Consider the following 20,701-nt stretch of genomic DNA (forward strand, 5'->3'; position numbering starts at 1 on the left):
GTGGGTGTGGGTTTTATTTCCTTGAACTCTTCTGATTCCTTCACTTTCTTTACCCCCTTATCTACTTCTTTGATTTTCTACTCCCATGATGGGTCAGCAGCAAACTACACCTTTGTCTCTTACTCTGGACCACTAGTCAGAAGTAAGGACTCACGCTCGAAATTGTTTCCTAGTCATCAAAAAGGGCAAGTGGCAGACCTGTTGTGCTGCTGAGTGGCCTAACTTTCAGGTTGGAAGGCCGCAGGGAGGACATTTCCATGTTTTCCTAGTTCGCAGGGTGAAGGACATCGTGTACTGACCAGGGCCGCATGGACATCCTGCTCAAGAACCCTACATTCTCATGTGGGAAGACCTTTGTAACAGCCCCCCTGACTAGGTGCGGCCATTCCTTCTCCCTCCTAAACCTTCTTCTTTACAGCCGCCCTCAGAGCCTACGATCCTACCCATGAAGGCGGAGGGGGTGTCAGAATCAAAGCCAAAAGAAGAGCGAGTTGTACCCCGCATTTACCCTGACACTATGGACCTGCTTCTCTTTGACCCCCCCTCCTTACTGCTCATCTGTGCATGCCCCTCTGCTCCAGCAGACAAAGTGGCAGCAGAACCCCGTTCTCCAGAAGAATCCTCCTCCTCTTTGCCTTCCCAATGCTGCAGGGAGAGCAGGAAGGAGTAACTCCCTTGCCCCTATCATCCTCTGAGTCCGTGATGGATGAAAGCAGAACAGGGCCAGCTGCGGGGACCCACAGAAAACAAAGAGATCAGGCATTCGGAACTTTGCTAATCATGCCACTGAGGCCTGTAAGGCCTATGGTGGATGATGGGGTGGGGAGATGCCTACCATCCAGTATTGGCCCTTCCCCTCTTCTGACCTCTATAATTGGAAGCTTAACCATCCCTCTTTTTCTAAAGACCCCACTAGGTTAATTAATCTTTTATACTCTCAGATAAACACCCATCAGCCAACCTGGGATGACTGCCAGCAGCTGCTTTGTACATGGTTCACTGTGGCCCAACAGGGACCCTGACCAGCAGGTAAAGCTGGGGACCACGTCAGTAATTCGCAGTTCTTGAAGAGGTATCCAGCCGGAAATAGAAGAAGGACTGGGAATTAAAGAGACTCGAGATGAAGGGTTCCAATCAGGAGTCCATTTAATAAAGGGAAAAATAGACCTTTTATAGACAATGCAAAACAAAGAGAGTAGGGGCAAGGCACAATAGGAATGGCTGTAACTTTCCACGGGAACATCTTGATTTTCCAAGGTTAATAAGATTATCATCACTCAAGAGATCCACATTATCTTTGAGCAACAAAATACAAAATCTAATCTCAGCTTGGGCCTTTTGACCCCTGTCTTTACAAGGACATCTTGGAGCCTAGTTACTCCCTAGCTCTAGGCTATTTCTATTTCTTTGGGTCCAAGGGCAAAAAGGCCACATCTACTTGCATGCAGCTTGTAAGCACTTTGGCTCAGACTTTCAGAGACTCCATTTTGATTAGTGAGAGGGCTTTTTAATTATTCCAAACAGTCCCCAACAGTTCACTACTGAAGATTAGGACCTCATATTGGCAGCAGCCCAGAAGAATGTAATAGAATTAGATGGCTTGGTGACAACTAGACCTGATGTTATTGATTATGTTTTCCCCTTGCGGAGACCTAATTGGGACCCCAATACGTACGAAGTTAGGGGGAGCCTGTCCACCTATCGCCAGACTCCCATGAGAGATCTCCAGAAAGCAGCTAGGAAGCCCACCAATTTTGCCAAGGTAAAAGAGGTAATACAGGGACCCTACGAGCCTCCCGGGGTTTTCATAGAAAGGCTAATGGAAGCCTACAGGAGGTATACCCCTTTCGATCCAACCTCCAAAACTCATCAAGCTTCAGTCATTATGGCTTTTGTAGGGCAGTCAGTAGCAGATATTAGAAAGAAACTTCAGAGGCTGGAGGATATCCGGGGAAAGACATTACAGGACCTAGTAAAGGAGGCTGAAAAAGTGTTCAGTAAGAGAGAAAGAAAGGAGGAAAGAGAGGAGCGACTAGAAAAGGTGAGGAGAGAGTGGGAGTAGAAGAGAGACAGAGAAAGGAAGGAAGCAGAGAAAAAAGAGAGGGAAGAGAGAGAGGAGGGAAGAGCAAAAGGACAGAAGAAGGAATAAGAAACTGGCAAGGGTCTTGGCAGTAGCAGTATACAGATCTAGCATAGGTCAGAAAGGTAGGGACCTGGACCCACGAAGACTCCGACCCATGAACAAGGGCCAATGTACTCACTGCCGCTAGAGGGGATACTGGGCTTGAGAATGCACCCAACCCCCACGATCCCCCTGACCTTGACGGACCCTGGCCCTTGAATCTGAATAGGGGGGTCGGGGCTCCAACCGCCTCCGGGAGCTCAGGGCTAAATTTAAGGTGGAGGGGATTCCCATAGACTTTGAACTTGACACAGGGGCAGTATACTCGGTCCTAAAGAAGCCTTTAGGATCTCTCTCTAGTAAGCAATCCTTAGTACAAGGAGCTAATAGAAGTAGCTACCATTCTTGGACTACTTCCCGAGCTATGGACTTGGGGAAAGGAGAAATCAAGCATTCTTTCCTGGTCATACCAAACTGCCCCTCACCTCTATTGGGATGGGACTTGCTAACCAAACTCAGAGCCCAGATAATTGCTTTTCTAAATCCCAATGTCCAACCACTTACCACCTCTGTCCTGACCATTAGGGCTGAGGATGAATATAGACTAATCACAAATGATCCCTTGCCACATGGAAACCAAGACACCGATTTTTGGTTAAGAATAGCTCTGGGACCTTGGGCCAAAACTGCTGGACTGGGGATGTCTACCTTGCAGGCTCCAATAGTGGTAGAGTTGAAAGCTACTGCTGTTCCTGTGTGAGTCAGACAGTACCCCATGAATCAGGAAGCGAAGAAAGGCATAACTCCTTATATTCGGAAACTTCTCCAACAGGGGGTTCTAGTACAGTGTCAGTCAGCCTGTAATACTCTACTACTCCCAGTTAAAAAGCCAGGAACCGGGGACAATCGGCCAGTACAGGAACTAAGGGCGGTTAAAAGCCAAGTAGAAGTCATCCATTCCACTGTGCCTAACCCATACAATCTCCTCAGCACCTTAAGCCCTGAAAGAGTATGGTACACTGTACTGGACTTAAAGGATGCTTTCTTCTGCCTGTCTCTACATCCGGCCAGTAAACCCTTATTTGCTTTTGAGTGGACTGATCCGGAGGCAGGAATTTCAGGTCAACTAACCCGGACCAGATTGCCCCAGCAATTTAAGAACTCCCCTACCATCTTTGATGAGGCCTTGCACCAAGACTTAAGTCTTTCCACAGCCAGCACCCCCAGATTACCTTGCTACAGTATGTGGAGGGTCTTTAAATTGCAGGAAAAACTGAAGAGGATTGCAAGTAGGCCACCCATGACCTGCTAAAGGAACTTGCTTGACTAGGGTATAGAGCATCAGTCAAGAAGACGCAGCTGTGTCAGAGAGGTGACGTTTCTGGGATACATGCTATGAGAGGGAAAATGATGGTTGACGGAAGCCCAGAAGAAGGTCATGGCACAAATCCCAGTGCATACCACCCCCCGGTAGTTACATGAGTTTCTGGGGACAGCAGGTTTCTACTGCCTCTGGATTCCTGGTTTCGCCAATCTGGCAGTCCCACTATACCCCCTCACGAAGGGGGAACCACGTTTGAGTGGACTCATGAATGCCAGAAGGTGTTTGATTCTATCAAAACAGCTCTGCCACAGCCCCAGCCCTGGCCCTCCCTGATGCTAGCAAGCCCTTTATCTTATATCTAGAAGAGAAATGGGGGATGGCAATTGGAGTGCTGACGCAGAAGCTAGGTCTGTGGAAAAGGCTGGTTGCCTACCTATCAAAGAAACTAGACTCAGTGGCCAGCGGGTGGCCTAAATGTTTGAGGGCTATAGCCACAGCTGCACTGTTGGTAAATGATGCAGATAAAATTTTCTTGGGAGAGAAGTTAACTATAATATCCCCTCATGCTCTGGAAAGTATAATTCAGTAGCCCCACGAACGTTGGCTCTCAAATGCCCGTATCACCCACTATCAGAGTATCCTTCTAGACAAAGGTAGAATAACCATTGGCCTACCTGTGACCCTAAATCCGGCCACCCTGCTCCCTGGAGAGTCAGATACTCCAGTGTTGCATAACTGCCAGGATTGGCTGGCCGAAGAGAGTGGGCTGTGGAGAATCCTACAGAACCAACAATTAAGAAACTCTGACGTCATATGGTACACGGATGGAAGTAGCTTTCTCCAGGATGGGGAGAGGCGAGCTGGAGCTGCAGTGGTGAGTGGCCATGATGTTATCTGGTCCCAGCGCCTAAAAGAGAGAACCTCTGCTCAGCGACATGAGTTGATAGCCCTTACCAGAGCACTGGAAATGGCAGCAGGAAAAAGAGCAATCGTCTACACAGATAGCAGGTACGCTTTCGGAAATGCCCATGTCCACAGTGCTATCTACCAAAGGAGAGGTCTTCTGACCTCTGTGGGAAAAGAAATTAAAAACAAAGAAGAGATACTGCATCTTTTATTGGCTCTACTCCTACCCAAATAACTGACCATAGTTCACTGTCAAGGTCATCGAACGGGATAAGGGACCATCACATCCAGGAACCAAAGAGGAGACCCCTATGCTTACTGTTACTGAACCCAACAACCTCCCTCCAGTGTCAACTATACACTTCCTTTCTTCTGCCAAAGTACAAGAAGTCAATCAGTATCTGTAAACTCTTCATCAACTCACTCATCTAGGGGCCAGAAAAATGATGGAGCTAAATAGAGAATGGCCCTGGACACCCAAACTGGAGAGGCTAAAGGAAATGGCTGAAAAAATTGTAAAATCCTGCCGAGCCTGTCAGCTGGTAAATGCCTATCCTACTAAGATGGGGACCGGAAAGAGACTAAGAGGGGAGAGACCAGGTCAACATTGGGAGATTGATTTCACTTAGATCAAGCCTGCCAAATATGAACTAAAGTATTTGCTAGTCTTTGTAGAAACCTTTTCAGAATGGGTGGAAGCTTACACATGCAAGAAGGAAACAGCTCATATGGTGGCTAAGAAGATATTAGATGACATCTTCCCCTGGTTTGGACTTCCTCAGGTAATTGGTTCAGACAATGGACCTGCTTTTTTGGCCCAGGTAAGTCAGGGATTAGCCAAGACCCTGGGGATCAATTGGAAACTGCATTGTGCATATCACCCCCAGAGTTCAGGGCAGGTAGAAAGGAGAATAGAACAATTAAGGAGACTCTAACCAAATTATCTCTAGAGACTGGCGTTGAGGACTGGACCACCCTCCTACCTTCTGCCCTTTTCAGGGCAAGAAATACCCCTTGCCTTATTTGTGTAAATTAACCGCCTTTGAAGTGTTGTATGGCGACCCTCTCCTGGTCCGAATGCTTTCTGAGCCTTATGATGTTTTCTCTCTTCCTTCCACACCTCTAGCAGCTTGGCTGGCTGCCATCACTGCCCTACAAAGCCAAGTCTGGAAGGGACTCGGACAGTCATATGAACCCAGAGAACTGATAGTGCCTCACCCCTTCATGCTGGGAGACCAGGTCCTGGTGAGACGACACTGCTCGCAGACATTAGAGCCTAGGTGGAAAGGACCTTATGTAGTCCTTCTGATCACCCTGACTGCTGTTAAGGTGGACGGCATTGCTTCCTGGGTTCACGCCTCTCATCTAAAACCTGCCCCTGCTGAACTCAACCATGATGAGTGGAAAGTGGAGCTTACTGAGAATCCCCTCAAGATTTGGGTTCAACAGACACACTCCAGCCCTGATACGCTCACTGACTCTGACAAAGCTCCTCCTGGCACTTGTTGAGGGAGGACTTGACCAGGCCGTACATCTGGATGAACTGGTAAAAAGACTATATGGAAACCCCTGTGACTGCAGGGGGGGGGGGTATCAACTCAACAGTAGGCTTCTGTACACTCAATCAGTAGACTGTGGAACTAGAGCTACTTACCTCAAGTCCCCTACTTCTTCCCATTTTTTGGGGGGCAAAGCAGGAATGGGTGTGTAAAGCAAAACCTCAGCCCCTGCCTCCCTCTTCGGGGGGGGGGGCAATACCCTGCTGTATGTGTGGAGATTGGTCAAGTTCACTCCTGGTGCTATAGGGAGTATCAAGAGTGTAACAAAAATAACAAGGCATATCTGGTGGCCAAGCTCACTGAAACTTACGGGGGAGCATGGGAGGTGAGTGGACAGTTAATAACCATAAGTCCTTGCAGCCGCAAGTTGCATGGCCGAAGTGGGAGACTTGGTCTGTTGGCCCCTAAAGCCGCCCATTCACATCTCGGATATGGGGGGGCAACAGACCAGGAAATAGAAAAGGAGGCCCTAATGCCTAAGTCACCCCATCATCCCTCCCTTAGACCCCGGATGCCTGCTGAGAAGTTAGATCCAAATACTCAGAGCATCCTAGAGGAAACTCACAAACTTTTTTTTTTTTTGTGGTTTTGGGTCACACCCGGCAGTGCTCAGGGGTTATTCCTGGCTCCAGGCTCAGAAATTGCTCCTGGCAGGCACGGGGGACCATATGGGATGCCGGGATTCGAACCGATGACCTCCTGCATGAAAGGCAAACGCCTTACCTCCATGCTATCTCTCCGGCCCCTCACAAACTTTTTTAATTTTTCTAACCCTTCTTTAGCTGCTGATTGTTGGCTTTGTATGAAGATGGGGGAAAATTGGCCTCTGGCTGTCCCTGTCCAACTAGGTCCACCCCTAAGGAAGTCATCACTACCCCCTCCCCTTACCTTGGCAGATGTCCCGCTCCTAAGGAAGTTGTCACTACTCCCTCCCCTTACCTTGGCAAGTGTCCCGCCCCTAAGGAGGCCGTCACTACCCCCTCCCTTACCTTGGTGGATGTCCTGCCCTTAAGGAAGTCGTCACTACTTCGCCCCCACCAATACCTCGTATTACCTTGGCAGATGTCCCGTCTCTCAGGAAGTCATCACTACTCCTTCCCCCCATAGTATATAAGGAAGGATGTAGAAAGCCACGAGGTCTTTTGCCTTTGTCCTGTTATGGGCACATGGCAGTTGACCCTGACTGGCCAGAATAAAGACCCAGTTGATCTTTTGACTGAGTAATTGTCTCTTCATTTCTCTGCGTCAGAGTGTTATCTGGACTGCCAGACCTTTCACTTTCTTTCTCTTTCTTTCTTTCTCTTTCTTTTTTTCTTTCTTTCTTTCTTTCTTTCTTTCTTTCTTTCTTTCTTTCTTTCTTTCTTTCTTTCTTTCTTTCTTTCTTTCTTTCTTTCTTTCTTTCTTTCTTTCTTTCTTTCTTTCTTTCTTTCTTTCTTTCTTGTTCTTTCTTTTATTTTTTTTCTTTCAGGATCCTTGTACATTTTTAAAATCACAGGATATATATATGATATAGAATAAACAATTAATTGTAATTTTTGAAACTAAGCACCTATAGAAGTCTATAAAAAGAAAGCCTGAGTGATAACACAGAATATAGAGTTTTGCCTTTGGCATGTGGCTGACCCTAATTGGGATTCCCAGTATCCAATATGACCTCACATCACCCAATCTTTTAACCTCCATCCTCAACCTGCCAGGAGTAATTTCTGGGTGCAGAATCAGAAGTAAACTATGAGCATTCTTGTGTAATGGCACAAAATACAAACCAAATCAAACAAAAACAAATCTATGGGTATTCTTTATTTGCTAACACTTTTTTTATAGAAAAATGGCATTTTATAACACTTTAAAAATATATTTATGCAAACCTTTTAGCAGAATATAAAAATAAGTAAAATGATGGCTGCAATGGTATTTTATTGATAACGAAAAATTTGTCTTAGAACTTCTATCTAAAAATCACTGCATCGGGGCCATGAACCAATAGTGCAAGAATTTAGTGCATTTAGCTTGCCTATATAACCAGCCTGGGCTCACTTCCCAAAAATCTACATGATTTTCTGAGAAATCAAGAAATGACACAAATTTCAGAGCCAGGAGTAAACCCTACTGATACTTTTTTAAATTACTGTAACAGTTGTTAATATAAAGTGGTCAGCAAACAACTAAATTTGGAAACCATGTCCTAATTATCAGAGACTGCAAGAAAAAACATCAATTGGCGACTATCTATGCCAAGAGGCACAACGTTTTATTCCTATATTTACATACATATATTCAAGTGTATACAACATATGTAGTGGATATATATATATACCTCTATAAATCTTTGAATAATAAAGCATGTGTCTTTACTATGAAGCATAAGAATGGTTATGCACCAACTAAGAAACATATACAAAAACATGTATAATCATCTATTAAATGTACAGAAAAAAGAAGAGAAATGCCATCATTTATCTGCAAAGTCATAATTCAACTTACATCCAAGGATGAATTTGCTTAATAAAATGACAATTAGAAAAGAAAGCATTGTTAGCCAAAATTTGAAAGTTTTTGTAATATAACAGACTTTTGTATTTTATCCTTTTAAAACATAGTTTATATGAAAGAACAAGAAAACTTCTTTTTTTATAGAAATGGAAAATTTGCATAATGGTAAACACATAAATGGTTAAAATGATCTCTTTTAGTTAAATATCCTCTTAGGAAATGCACTGTAAATTGCATCTGTAAGTTTAAACAAATTTCTAAGTAAGGTCTCAATCTGCATTTTATTTTCCTATATTTTGGTGGATGAGTCGAGATAGGAAAGACATTGTCTATCTTCAAATAATCCTGCTCTAAATATTTTTCTGATTTTTAGATTTGTTCTTTTTCTTTAGGGATAATTTCAGTTAGGAGTCTGTCCTTTAGTATTGTGATATGAAAGGCTTTGTAGTTAGAATAGTGTTCCACTCCTCAGGCTTCACTGACTAATTCAGTCCAGCCCAGAGATCCAGGGTTCAAATTAATACAAAGGTAATAGAAGACTCTGTCATGGTTAATCAAAGCCTGATGGATATAACAGTTTGCTTCCATGGAAAGGTCTTCACATCCTGCAAATTATAAGCCTCGGGCCAGATTCATTTTGGTTTCTTAGCACTAGAGAGTTTTGTGCAAAAAAAAAAGTGACACACGTGTAGAAAATGATATGCCTATTTTATGACAGACTGAAATACAAATACAGTACTGACAAATGGAGATTTATAAAAAAATAATTTATAAAAAAGGAATCAGTGAATGTAAAATAATGAGTAAATATCAGGAATTAATGGGACTTTGGTTAAATAAAACTAGCTATAAACAACTCAAGTTAAATAAGTATTATTGTGATCACATATCTCTTGAAAGATAAAGATAAAGAATCCAGGATTTTCATGGTGTATCTATTGGTTAGATAGACTCCGGTTAAATTTATTTGGAAATAGGTATTAATTAAAGATTAAAGAAAAACAAAAACTAACGTTGATGTTCCTGAAGAAAGTTTATCCAGGAGGAATCTTTTTCACTGGTAAACACATAAACATATATACTCAAACAGTACTTAATACAATACATACTGGAAGATATCATTGAGGTAAATGAACAGGAGAATATGACCTCTAAAACAAAATCAAGAGCTGAACACTTACATGCTTAAAGACTTTGCATTTCCTTTTCAGAAAAATAATATTAGTCGGGGCCGGGCGGTGGTGCTAGAGGTAAGGTGCCTGCCTTGCCTGCGCTAACCTTGGACGGACCGCGGTTCGATCCCCCGGCATCCCATATGGTCCCCCAAGCCAGGAGCGACTTCTGAGCACATAGCCAGGAGTAACCCCTGAGCATCAAACGGGTGTGGCCCAAAAACCAAAAAAAAAAAAATAATATTAGTCTTGTATCTGGACTAAATGAATGCTTCTATATTTTATAAACTTACATCTAGTAAACTATGGTTTTTATGTTTTTTTGTTTGTTTGTTTGTTTGGCTGGTTGGTTTAGTTTTTGGGTCACAGCTGACAAGGCTCAGGGAATACTTCTGGCTCTATGCTCAGAAATAACTCCTGGCAGGCTCAGGGGACCATATGGGATGCCGAGATTCAAACCACTGTCATTCTGCATGCAAGCCAAATGCCATACTTCCATGCTATTCTCTGCGGCCCCAAATATGTTGTTTGGTTTTGACATCACACTGTATCAATCACTCAGGGGTTTATACTGTGTTTAGGTCTGGAATCATCCTGTCAGGCTTGGAGTCCATATGTATTTCTGGAGATTGAACTTGGTCAATTGTATGCAAGTCAAATGTCTTACCTGCTAAATTTTACTCTAATGTTAAATACTTTACTGTAATAGAACATCTTAAAACAAAACAAACAATAATACTATATTAACAGAATATGTAAATTATTTGTAAGTCTGAATTCTCTAAGGCTTTATATATTTTAAATAATATATTTAAGATCTATCAAAAACAAAAACAGAGACATATATTTAAAGTGGGTATTTTTTCTACCACAGCTATGTCACATTTACCAGCATAGAATTTCTGGAAGGCATATCCACAGAGAAATGAGGCCAAACCCAAGTTTTCTTGCTTGTTTTGTTTTTATTTTAAGCACCCTACTGTGCTTATGGCATACTCCTATCTCTATTCTCGAATATTATTCCTGGAAATTTTGGAGCCCCACCACCATGTGGTGCCAATTATAAAGCATGTCTTAGCATCTGGCCCCATAAATGTTGTCTTACTGATGCTATTGAACATTGACAATTTGAGTTTTCTGAGCTACTTAAAGTTTTGACAAATAATTTTGTCAGATGAATAAGAAAATATTTTATTTTGTAGTCTATAAAATGATTTTTTCTGTTCTTAAAAATTCTGGTTTCTTTGATATGATCTTCTTGTGGATGTCAAACTTTTTAGTTTTGTACTGCAAAATAGAGCTTCTGTCTATATTATAGATTTTCTTTGACAATTATATACAATTATCAGTTTTATGTGGAGTTTTACAATAAATAATAAAGTATTAACTTTAATCTAACATAAACTCAACTGCATAGTTAGATTTAATAAATCTTAACTTTTTATAATGACCAAATAGTGCTTATAGAATTGTGATTTTAGTTCTATTATTTAATTCAAATTAATCAATATGTTTCAATATACAATGAAGCCATTATTGAAATTTTTATTAGTTTCTTGTTCCAATAATATGTTATTAAAGCTTTTTTTTTACTTTGTATTTTTCAAGATTAAAAATAAGTTAGAATATGTATTTGAGAAATAGCACAGTGGGTAGGGAGCTTGCATGGCATGTTTCCAACCCAGCTCAATACTAGCCATGGCCCCTCCTGTCCTCCAACACTGCCTTGAGTAAAGAGATCAGAATAAACCTTAAGCACCATCAGTTGTGCACCACTCATAAAACAGCAAACAAAAGGAAATATTAGCTTGAATAAACATCACATATTTCCCTTTTTTGAAGTCTTGATTTTCTATTTTTTATTTAAACAACTTTATTACATACATGATTGTGTTTGGGTTTCAGTCATGTAAAGAACACCACCCATCACCAGTGCAACATTTCCATCACTAATGTTCCAAAACTCCCTCCTCCCCACCCAACCCCCCGCCTGTACTCTAGACAGGCTTTCTATTTCCCTCGTATATTCTCATTATTAGAATAGTTCAAAACGTAGTCATTTCTATAACTAAACTCATCCCTGTTTCTGGTGAGCTTCATGAGGTGAGCTGTAACTTACAGCTCTTTTCTCTTTTGTGTCTGAAAGTTATTATTGCAAGAATATCTTTCATTTTTTTTAAAAAACCATAGATGAGTGAGACCATTCTGCATCTTTTTCTCTCTCTCTGAATTATTGCATTCAGCATAATAAATTTCATGTCCACCCATGTATAGAAAAATTTCATGACTTTACTGCTCCTGACAGCTGTATAATATTCCACTGTGTATATATATACCACAGTTTCTTTAGCCATTCATCTGTTGAAGGGTATCTTGGCAGTTTCCAGAGTCTTGTATGATAAATAGCGCTGCAATTAATATAGGTGTAAAGAAGGGATTTTTGTATTGTAGTTTTGTGTTACTAGGGTACAATCCTGGGAGTGGTATAGTTGGGTCATATGGGAGCTCGATTTCCAGTTTTTGGAGGAATCTCCATATTGCTTTCCATAAAGGTTGAACTAGATGGCTTTCCCACCAGCAGTGAATAAGAGTTCCTTTCTCTCCACATCCCCGCCAGCAGTGCTTGTTCTCATTCTTTGTGATGTGTGCCAATCTCTGTGGTGTGAGGTGGTACCTCATAGTTGCTTTGATTTTCATCTCCCTGATGATTAGTGATGTGGACCATTTTTTCATGTGTCTTTTGGCCATATGGACTTCTTCTTTGTCAAAGTGTCTGTCCATTTTTCTCCTCATTTTTTGATGGGATTAGATATTTTTTTCTTGTAAAGTTCTGTCAGTGCCTTGTATATTTTGGAGATTAGCCCCTTTTCTGATGGGTATTGGGTGAATAGTTTCTCCCACTCAGTGGGTGGCTCTTGTATACTGGGCGCTGTTTCTTTTGAGGTGCAGAAGCTTCTCAGTTTAATATATTCCCATCTGTTAATATCTTCTTTCACTTGCTTGGATAGTGCAGTTTCCTCTTTGAAGATGCCTTTATTCTCAATGTCCTGGAGTGTTTTACCTACATGATGTTCTACATATCTTATCGTTTCGGATCTGATATTGAGGCCTTTCATCCATTTGGATTTAACCTTCGTACATGATGTTAGCTGGGGGTCTAAGTTCAATTTTTTGCAAGTGCCAACACCACTTTTTGAAGTGGCTTTCTTTGCTCCATTTAGGATTTCTTGCTACTTTATCAAAAATTAGGTGATTGTATGTCTGGGGAAAATTCTCTGAGTATTCAAGCCTATTCCACTGATCTGAGGGCCTGTCTTTATTTCAATACCATGTTATTTTGATAACTATTGCTTTGTAGTACAGTTTAAATTTGGGGAAAGTAATTCCTCCCATATTCTTTTTCCCAATGATTGCTTTAGTTATTCTAGGGTGTTTATTGTTCCAAAATGAATTTCAAAAGTGCCTGATCCACTTCTTTAAAAACGTCATGGGTAACTTTAGAGGGATCACATTAAATCCATACAATGCTTTTGGAAGTATTGCAATTTTAATTATATTAAACCTGCCAATCAATGAGCAGGGTATGTGCTTCCATTTCCATGTGTCCTCTCTTATTTCTTGGAACAGAGTTTTATAGTTTTCTTTGTATAGGTTCTTCACATTTATATTCAAGTTGATTCCAAAATATTTGAGTTTGTGTGGCACTATTATGAATGGGGTTGTTCCTTAATGTCCGTTTCTTCCTTATTACTATTGGTGTATAGAAAGGCCATTACTTTTTGTGTGTTAATTTTGTAGCCTGCCACCTTGCTATATGAGTCTATTGTTTCTAGAAGCTTTTTTGTAGAAATTTTTGGGTTTTTTAGGTAGAATATCATGTCATCTGCAAACAGCTAGAACTTGATTTCTTCCTTTCCTATCTGGATTCCATTGATATCTTTTTTTTGCCTAATCGCTGTAGCAAGTACTTCCAGTGCTATGTTGAATAGGAGTGGTGAGAGAGGACAGCCTTGTCTTGTGCCAGAATTTAGAGGAAAGGCTTTCAGTTTTTCTCTATTGAGGACAATATTTGCCTCTGGCTTGTGGTAGATGTCCTTAACTATATTGATAACGGTTCCTTCCATTCCCATCTTGCTTAGAGTTTTGATCAAGAATGGGTGTTGGACCTTATCAAATGCTTTCTCTGCGTCTATTGATATGATCATGTGGTTTCTATTTTTCTTGTTGTTGATGTTGTTTATTATGTTGATAGATTTACGGATGTTAAACCATCCTTGCATTCCTGGGATGAAACATACTTGATCGTAGTGGATGAATTTCTTTTTTTTTATTTTTATTTTTAATTATGAGAACAAGGGTGCAAAGAAAGAGGACAAGATAAAGTTACAGTGGAAGGACAATCACCCAGAACATAATTCTCAGAAGTCCCCTTGCTGATATCTGAACTTTGAAATTTCAGCCAAAGAACATTAAGATAAATAAGACAGAATCCATGTACAATTACTTTGTCCCTCAAGTCCCCAGATTGTAACACATTATAATATTTCTTAACAGTACACAAGGCAATCTAAAGCCATAAAACTTACGTAACTCCTTAAACATTACAGGTATAGTATTTTCTTACATTTCCATATACATGCATATTAGCTTAAGTTGACCTCAAATTTTAAGTGGGTTCTTTTTAAGGATTAGAGTCAAAGGAGCACAGTAAAAGTGGTGTTAGAGTGGCAATTGTTGTTTGCATCGGCCCACCAATATATGAGGGACATGGAAAGTAATAACCTTGGCCTAAGTACAAAGAGACCAGACCCCTGAAGTTTCCTGGCACAAGACCAAGTCTAGGCTCCAGGCAAGCTAGATCGTCCAATCCAATAAATTGTCTGTAGTGCCAACACACTTTTATTTTTCAAACAGTCTCTGTTGTTGGTATCATGTTTCAGTATTAATGATCCTGGAATCTGCATATCCTACATTGAAGTCAGGATGTGGAGCATCCTCTCCTTTCACCTCACAATCAAAGGGCAATGCAGGGAGCCCTGTCCTATAAGCAGGTCGTTGTTGTTGTTGTTAAGTCTTCTCAGTGTTAAGGGAGGTCTGTTTTGAGCAGGTCAAAGTCTGAGGTCTTCCGTGGTAGAGGATTGCTTCCAGGTGATGTTATAGACCAGCCTGGATGTTTCGTGGATGGCTTCCCTGGTTCAGGGGAGAATGGATTATGCTCTTTCTTCTGAGGTCTGTACCAGGTCGTTATGTCAATGTTCAGGGTGTAAGGTCCCTTTGCAATGCAAGATTTGTGTGTTCCAATCTCTTTTAGATATGATCTTATTTGTATGTATAGTATTTTGCCATTTTAATGTGCCTATGCAAATAAGAAGCAATGCCACGTGGTGTTATTGGCACATATGGGGGCCATAAGAACAATTCCAATGATTCCCATGACATGGTTCAATCATAAGCATTAAACTGGGGGACTCTTCCACCAAAATTCCTTGTTAAACAGCTCAAAAAGAGAAGATAAGTGGTTAGAATCATCACTGTATAAGACAACATTTAGTAAGAATTATAGCTGTCAGAGAAAAAACACAAAATATTCAAAAGAAATACGTGTCCATTTTATGTATCTTGAAGCAGTCTGGGGTTGTCACACACAATGCACAGCTTTGAACTGTGATTAGGATTGTACACTACTGAAGTTAAAGAGTAATGTAGGTTAGTGATGTTTGAGAGGGGGTAAGAGAGTTAAGGAGTAAAAAGAGCTTTGTAGGGGTGTGGGAAAGGGCAGAATACAAAATGAACATTCTGTATATGCAAAACATAACATAAGAATAAGGAATATTTTGAATACATGAAGTATTCAGAACCACGCCCCCGCGTGGTTCTGTAGTTTTTGGATGCCTAGGGAGGAATTTCTCACCCCCTCCCCCAAAGGCCCGATAAACCAGGCATAACCCTGAAGACCCGCCTGGTGTGGGGGGAATCATGTTCACCTGGACTAAGTGGTCAGCCCAGGGGTCCTATGGCTAGCTGTCCTGCCCAGAGCCCCCATCATACCAGTCAAAGGCACACGAAATCCTGGCATGTGGAGTGTTCTCGTGGATGAATTTCTTAATGAGGCCTTGAATCCTATTTGCCAGGATTTTGTTGAGGATCTTTGCATTTGTATTCATCAGCGATATTGGTTTGTAATTTTCTTTTTTGGTAGCATCTCTGTCTGGTTTAGATATCAAGGTGATGTTGGCTTCATAAAAGCTATTTGGAAATGTTCCTGTTTTCTTTGATTTTATGAAAGAGTACTTCCAGGACTGGTAGAAGTTCCTCTTGAAAGGTTTGAAAGAATTCATTAGTAAATCCATCTGGGCCAGGACTTTTGTTTTTGGGCCGACATTTGATTACTGTTTTAATTTCATCAATAGTGATGGGTGTGTTTAGATATGCTACATCCTCTTCATGTCACCATGGAAGATTATAAGAGGCCAAAAATTTATCTATTTCTTTTAGGTTTTCATTTTTAGTGGAACAGAGTTTCTCAAAGTAGTTTCTGATTACCCTTTGGATCTCTACCATATCAGTAGTTATCTCTCCTTTTTCATTCCTAATACGAGTTATCTAGTTTTTCTCTCTCTTTCTTTGTCAGTTTTGCCAGTGGTCTATCAATCTTGTTTATTTTTTCAAACAACCAACTTCTGCTTCCATTGATCTTTTGATTGTTTTTCGGGTTTCCACTTCATAGATTTCTGCTCTCAGCTTTGTTATTTCCTTTTGTCTCTCTACTTTGGGTCCTTTTGTTGAGTACTACCTAATTCTATGAGCTGTGTCATTAAGGTATTCAGGTATGCCCCTTCTTCTTTCCTGATGTGTGCTTCCAAAGCTATTAATTTTCCTCTCAGTTACGCTTTTGTTGTGTCCCATAGGTTCTGATAGTTTGTGTCTCCATTGTCATTTGTTTCTAGAAAGGTTTTGATTTCCTCTTTGATTTTATCTCAGACCCACTGGTTAATTAATATTAGGCTGTTTAACTTCCAGATATTAAAGTTTTTCTTCTGTGTCCCTTTGTAGATCACATATAATTTCAGGGCCTTGTGGTCAGCGAAGGTAGCCTGCAAATTTTCTATCCTCTTCATATTATGGAGCTATGTTTTATGTGATAGCATGTAGTCTATCCTGTACATTAGAGAAGAATGTGTATCCAGGCTTTTGGGGGTGCAGTGTCCTGTATATATCTACTAGGCCTCTTTCTTCCATTTCTTTTTTCAGGTCTAGTTTATTCTTGTTGGGTTTCAGTCTGGTTGACCTGTCAATTGTTGACAATGCCATGTTGAGGTCTCCCACAATTATTGTGTTGTTATTGATATTATTTTTAGATTTTTCAACAATTGTATTATCTATTTTGCTGGCCCCGCATTCGGTGCATATATGTATAGGAGAGTGATTTCTTCCTGCTGTACATATCCCTTGATTAATACAAAATGTCCATCTTTGTTCCTTACAACGTTCCTAAGAGTAAAGTTTGCATCATCTGATATTTTTATGACCACTCCAGCTTTTTTATGGGTGTTGTTTGCTTGGATGATTTTCTTCCAACCTTTTATTTTGAGTCTATGTTTGTTCTGATTATTCAGGTGCATTTCTTGTAGGCATTGTGTTTTTGATCCATTTAGCCACTCTGTGTCTCTTAACTGGTGCATTTAGTCCATTGACATTGAGAGAAAGAATTATCCTGGGAGTTAGTGCCATCTTTATATTGAAGTTTGGTGTGTCTGTTGGTCAGTCTTGTCTTAAAATAGGCCGTTCAGTTTTTGTTTTAAGAATGGTTTTGAGTCTGTAAAGTTTCTGAGCTGTTGTTTGTCTGTGAAACCATGTATTCTTCTTTCAAACCTGAAAGTGAGTTTTGATGGGTGCAGTATTCTAGGCGAAGCATTTATTTCATTGAGTTTTTTCACTATGTCCCACCACTGCCTTCTGGCCTTGAGTGTTTCTGGTGACAGGTCTGCAGTAAATCTCAAGGATGTTCCCTTGAATGTAATTTCTCTTTTCAATCTTGCTGCTTTCAGAATTCTGTCTCTATCTGTGGGATTCATTATTGTGACTAGGATGTGTCTTGGGGTGTTTTTTCTGGGGTCTCTTTTAGTTGGTACTCTTCAGGTATGCAGGATTTTATCACATGTATTCAGTAGCTCTGGTAGTTTCTCTTTAATGATGTTCTTCACCATTGATTCTTCCTGGAGATTTTCTTCCTGGGTCTCTGGGACTCCCATGATTCTTAAGTTGTTTCTGTTGAGCTTATCATAGACTTCTATTTTCATCTGTTCCCATACTTTGAGTAACTTTTCCATTGTTTGATCTTTTGCTTTAAGAATTTTTTCCAATTTCTTCTGCTGTATTGAATTGTCATTCATTTAATCTTCCATTGTACTAATTATTTCCTCAGCTGATGTTAACCCATGGGAAAGCTCAGCCATGTTTTTCTTTAATTCATCTACTGAGTTTTTCAGACCTGTTATTTGACCTGAAATTTCAGTTTGGAGTTTTCTGATTTCTATCTTCATATTCTCTTGATTCTTATTAGTGTTCCCTTCTATACTTTCTTTGAGTTTTTTGAACAACTTCCATATTGTGACTCTAAACTCCTTATCTGAGAGACTAACTAGTTGGTTGGTCATTTCCAAGTCATCAGATATGCCATCGTTATTCTCTATGTCTGGCGCTGGACTGCATTGTTTTCCCATTGTCACACTTATATTGTCGGTTTTTCTTCGTGTTGTGGTTGTATTCATTGGCTAAATTAATATCTGGCTCCACCCTTTCTGGGCATGTAAACTCACCTCCAGGGAAGGCTCCAGGGAAGGCGAGCTGTCCTCAGATGAGCCGCACATAGGATGAAATCAGGCCGAAAATGAAGCACAGTACAGGAGACAGGCAGATAGGGGTGCTGGCATCTGAGTTCCAGCAGAGTTCTGCAGCTTCCCCTTTCTGGGCTTGTAAACTCACCTCCAGGGAAAGCGAGCCATCTTCAGATGAGTCACACACAGGATGAAATCAGGCTGAAAATGGAGCACAGCACAGAAGACAGGCAGATAGGGGTGCTGGCATCTGAGTTCCAGAGAGTTCAGCAGCTTTCCCTTTCTGGGCTTGTAAACATGCCTCCAGGAAAGGCTCCAGGGAAGGCGAGCCATCCACAGATGAGCCACATACAGGATGAAATCAGGCCAAAAATTGCAGGCTTGATTTTCTTAGCAGAGGAAGAATGCCCACAACTTCATGATGACTAAATCTTCACTACATACCAGAAATTTGGAAATTACTTTTGTATATTTATTCTACATTAAAATGCTATATTCTATGCATAAATCTATGAAATATGGTAAAAATACATATAAAAGCCATGCAGGGGTGAGCCATGTAGGATAAGTATGGAAATATTCCGTGAGCAATCCAAAGTCAACAAATTAAATACATTATATAACCTTATAATGTCCAGAGGATTTAGGAATTTAATTTTAGATGATACTTTCTCTCAGAAAACTGCAAATATTTTAAGAATTTTATGTAATAAACTGGGACAAAAACTTATACAAATGTTTTAATATATTACAATTCTCTGGAAAGACTTAGGTTTATAAGCTATAATATTATATTACTAGCAAATAATATTTTAAGTTTAAGGAAAAAAGCTAATTGTTTAATTTATACTTATCTTGGTTTAGTTATGCTCTCTTATTTACATCTACCAAATGGAAAGAAGCATACTATTTTAAAACATTCACTAAATAAAAAATTCCAGGTCTCCATGAAAGTGTAATATTATTAACAAAGATATTACAATTTAGTCACATCCTTGAAGGTTTTGTTTGAAAAGTTATTTTTAATGACATTTCTTCTTTTTTCTTCCTCCCTTCCTTCCTTCCCCCTTCCTTCCTTCCTTCCTTCCTTCCTTCCTTCCTTCCTTCCTTCCTTCCTTCCTTCCTTCCTTCCTTTCTTCCTTCCTTCCTTCCTTCCTTCCTTCCTTCCTTCCTTCCTTCCTTCCTTCCTTCCTTCCTTCCTTCCTTCCTGTCTTCTTTTTATGGGGGGAGTTTGGGTCACACCCATTGATGCTCAGAGGTTACTCCTGCTTATGTGCTCAAAAATCGCTCCTGGCTTGTTGGACCATATGGGATACCAGGGAATCTAACAGCGGTCTGTCCTAGAACTGCGCAGGCAAGGCAGTAATTACAGAGTAATTACAGAGTCAGGATTCAGTCCTGAGAATAGCTGGATGTGGATCCAAAAAAAACAAAAACATTGGTAAAAGACTAGCAAGAACTACATATTCATATATGTAACACATATAAGAATGCCTGTTCTTTCTTAAATTTAGATTCAATATACACAAATACAAATAAAAATTTGAGATTATAACCTTATAAGTCAAGGTTTACCTTTTTATGATTTTCTAATTATTTTATATTACAAAATTTGCAGAAATTTATTTTATTATAAATTTAAAGTTTTTATTACCTGTTTATCTGGTTCCTTAGAGGCAGATCTGTGAGGAATTTAGTTATTTAACTTATTCAGTCTGAGAAGGAAAACTGTGTTTATTTCCCTTCCAAAATTTTACTGATGATTATAATTATCATACTATATATATATATGTATATATATATATATATATATATATATATATATATATATATGAGAGAATTCTTGTTAAAATTCTGTCTGTATGTAGCCACTAATCTTGTAAGCCTTGGTCAATATGCTTCCATTGCAAATTTGGTTTTAAATAGGTAACTTCACCTTGTCCATTCTTTTGTGGTTTTCTTTAGGTTTGTTAACTAAATATTATTGAGCATTTAGATCTGTTTCTAATTACCTTAAAACCATATCTTTTCTCACTTGGCTAATTTTAGTTTTGGTGGGGAGGCACACCTGGCAGCCCAGAGGGATTACGCCTAATTTTCTGAATAAATTCAAGATTTTGAAATGCAGAAGAAATAATAACATAATTATCTTGAAGTTAGACTACACAAAGCCAAAAATTGTTTAAAAGCTTAAAGATAATTGTTACATTTGAAATCATGAGACTTAGGTTTCAATTCAGATTCTAATAAGCAGCTTTATCATAGAAAGTTATGTAATTTTTTAGACC

At 39.9% G+C, this 20,701-nt stretch overlaps 1 protein-coding gene across 1 annotated transcript; it reads left to right on the forward strand.

The window, feature by feature from the left end:
- Positions 1-702: 702 nt before the first annotated feature.
- On the forward strand, positions 703-3,382 carry LOC126014336 (uncharacterized). Its single transcript, XM_049777642.1, is given in 4 exon segments — positions 703-795; positions 1,553-2,041; positions 2,352-3,321; positions 3,324-3,382. Coding segments are annotated over 4 exon segments (1,611 nt in total).
- The last annotated feature ends 17,319 nt before the right edge of the window (positions 3,383-20,701 follow it).

This window comes from Suncus etruscus, chromosome 7 (assembly GCF_024139225.1).
Source record: "Suncus etruscus isolate mSunEtr1 chromosome 7, mSunEtr1.pri.cur, whole genome shotgun sequence".
In the NCBI taxonomy this organism is placed as follows: Eukaryota; Metazoa; Chordata; class Mammalia; order Eulipotyphla; family Soricidae; genus Suncus; species Suncus etruscus.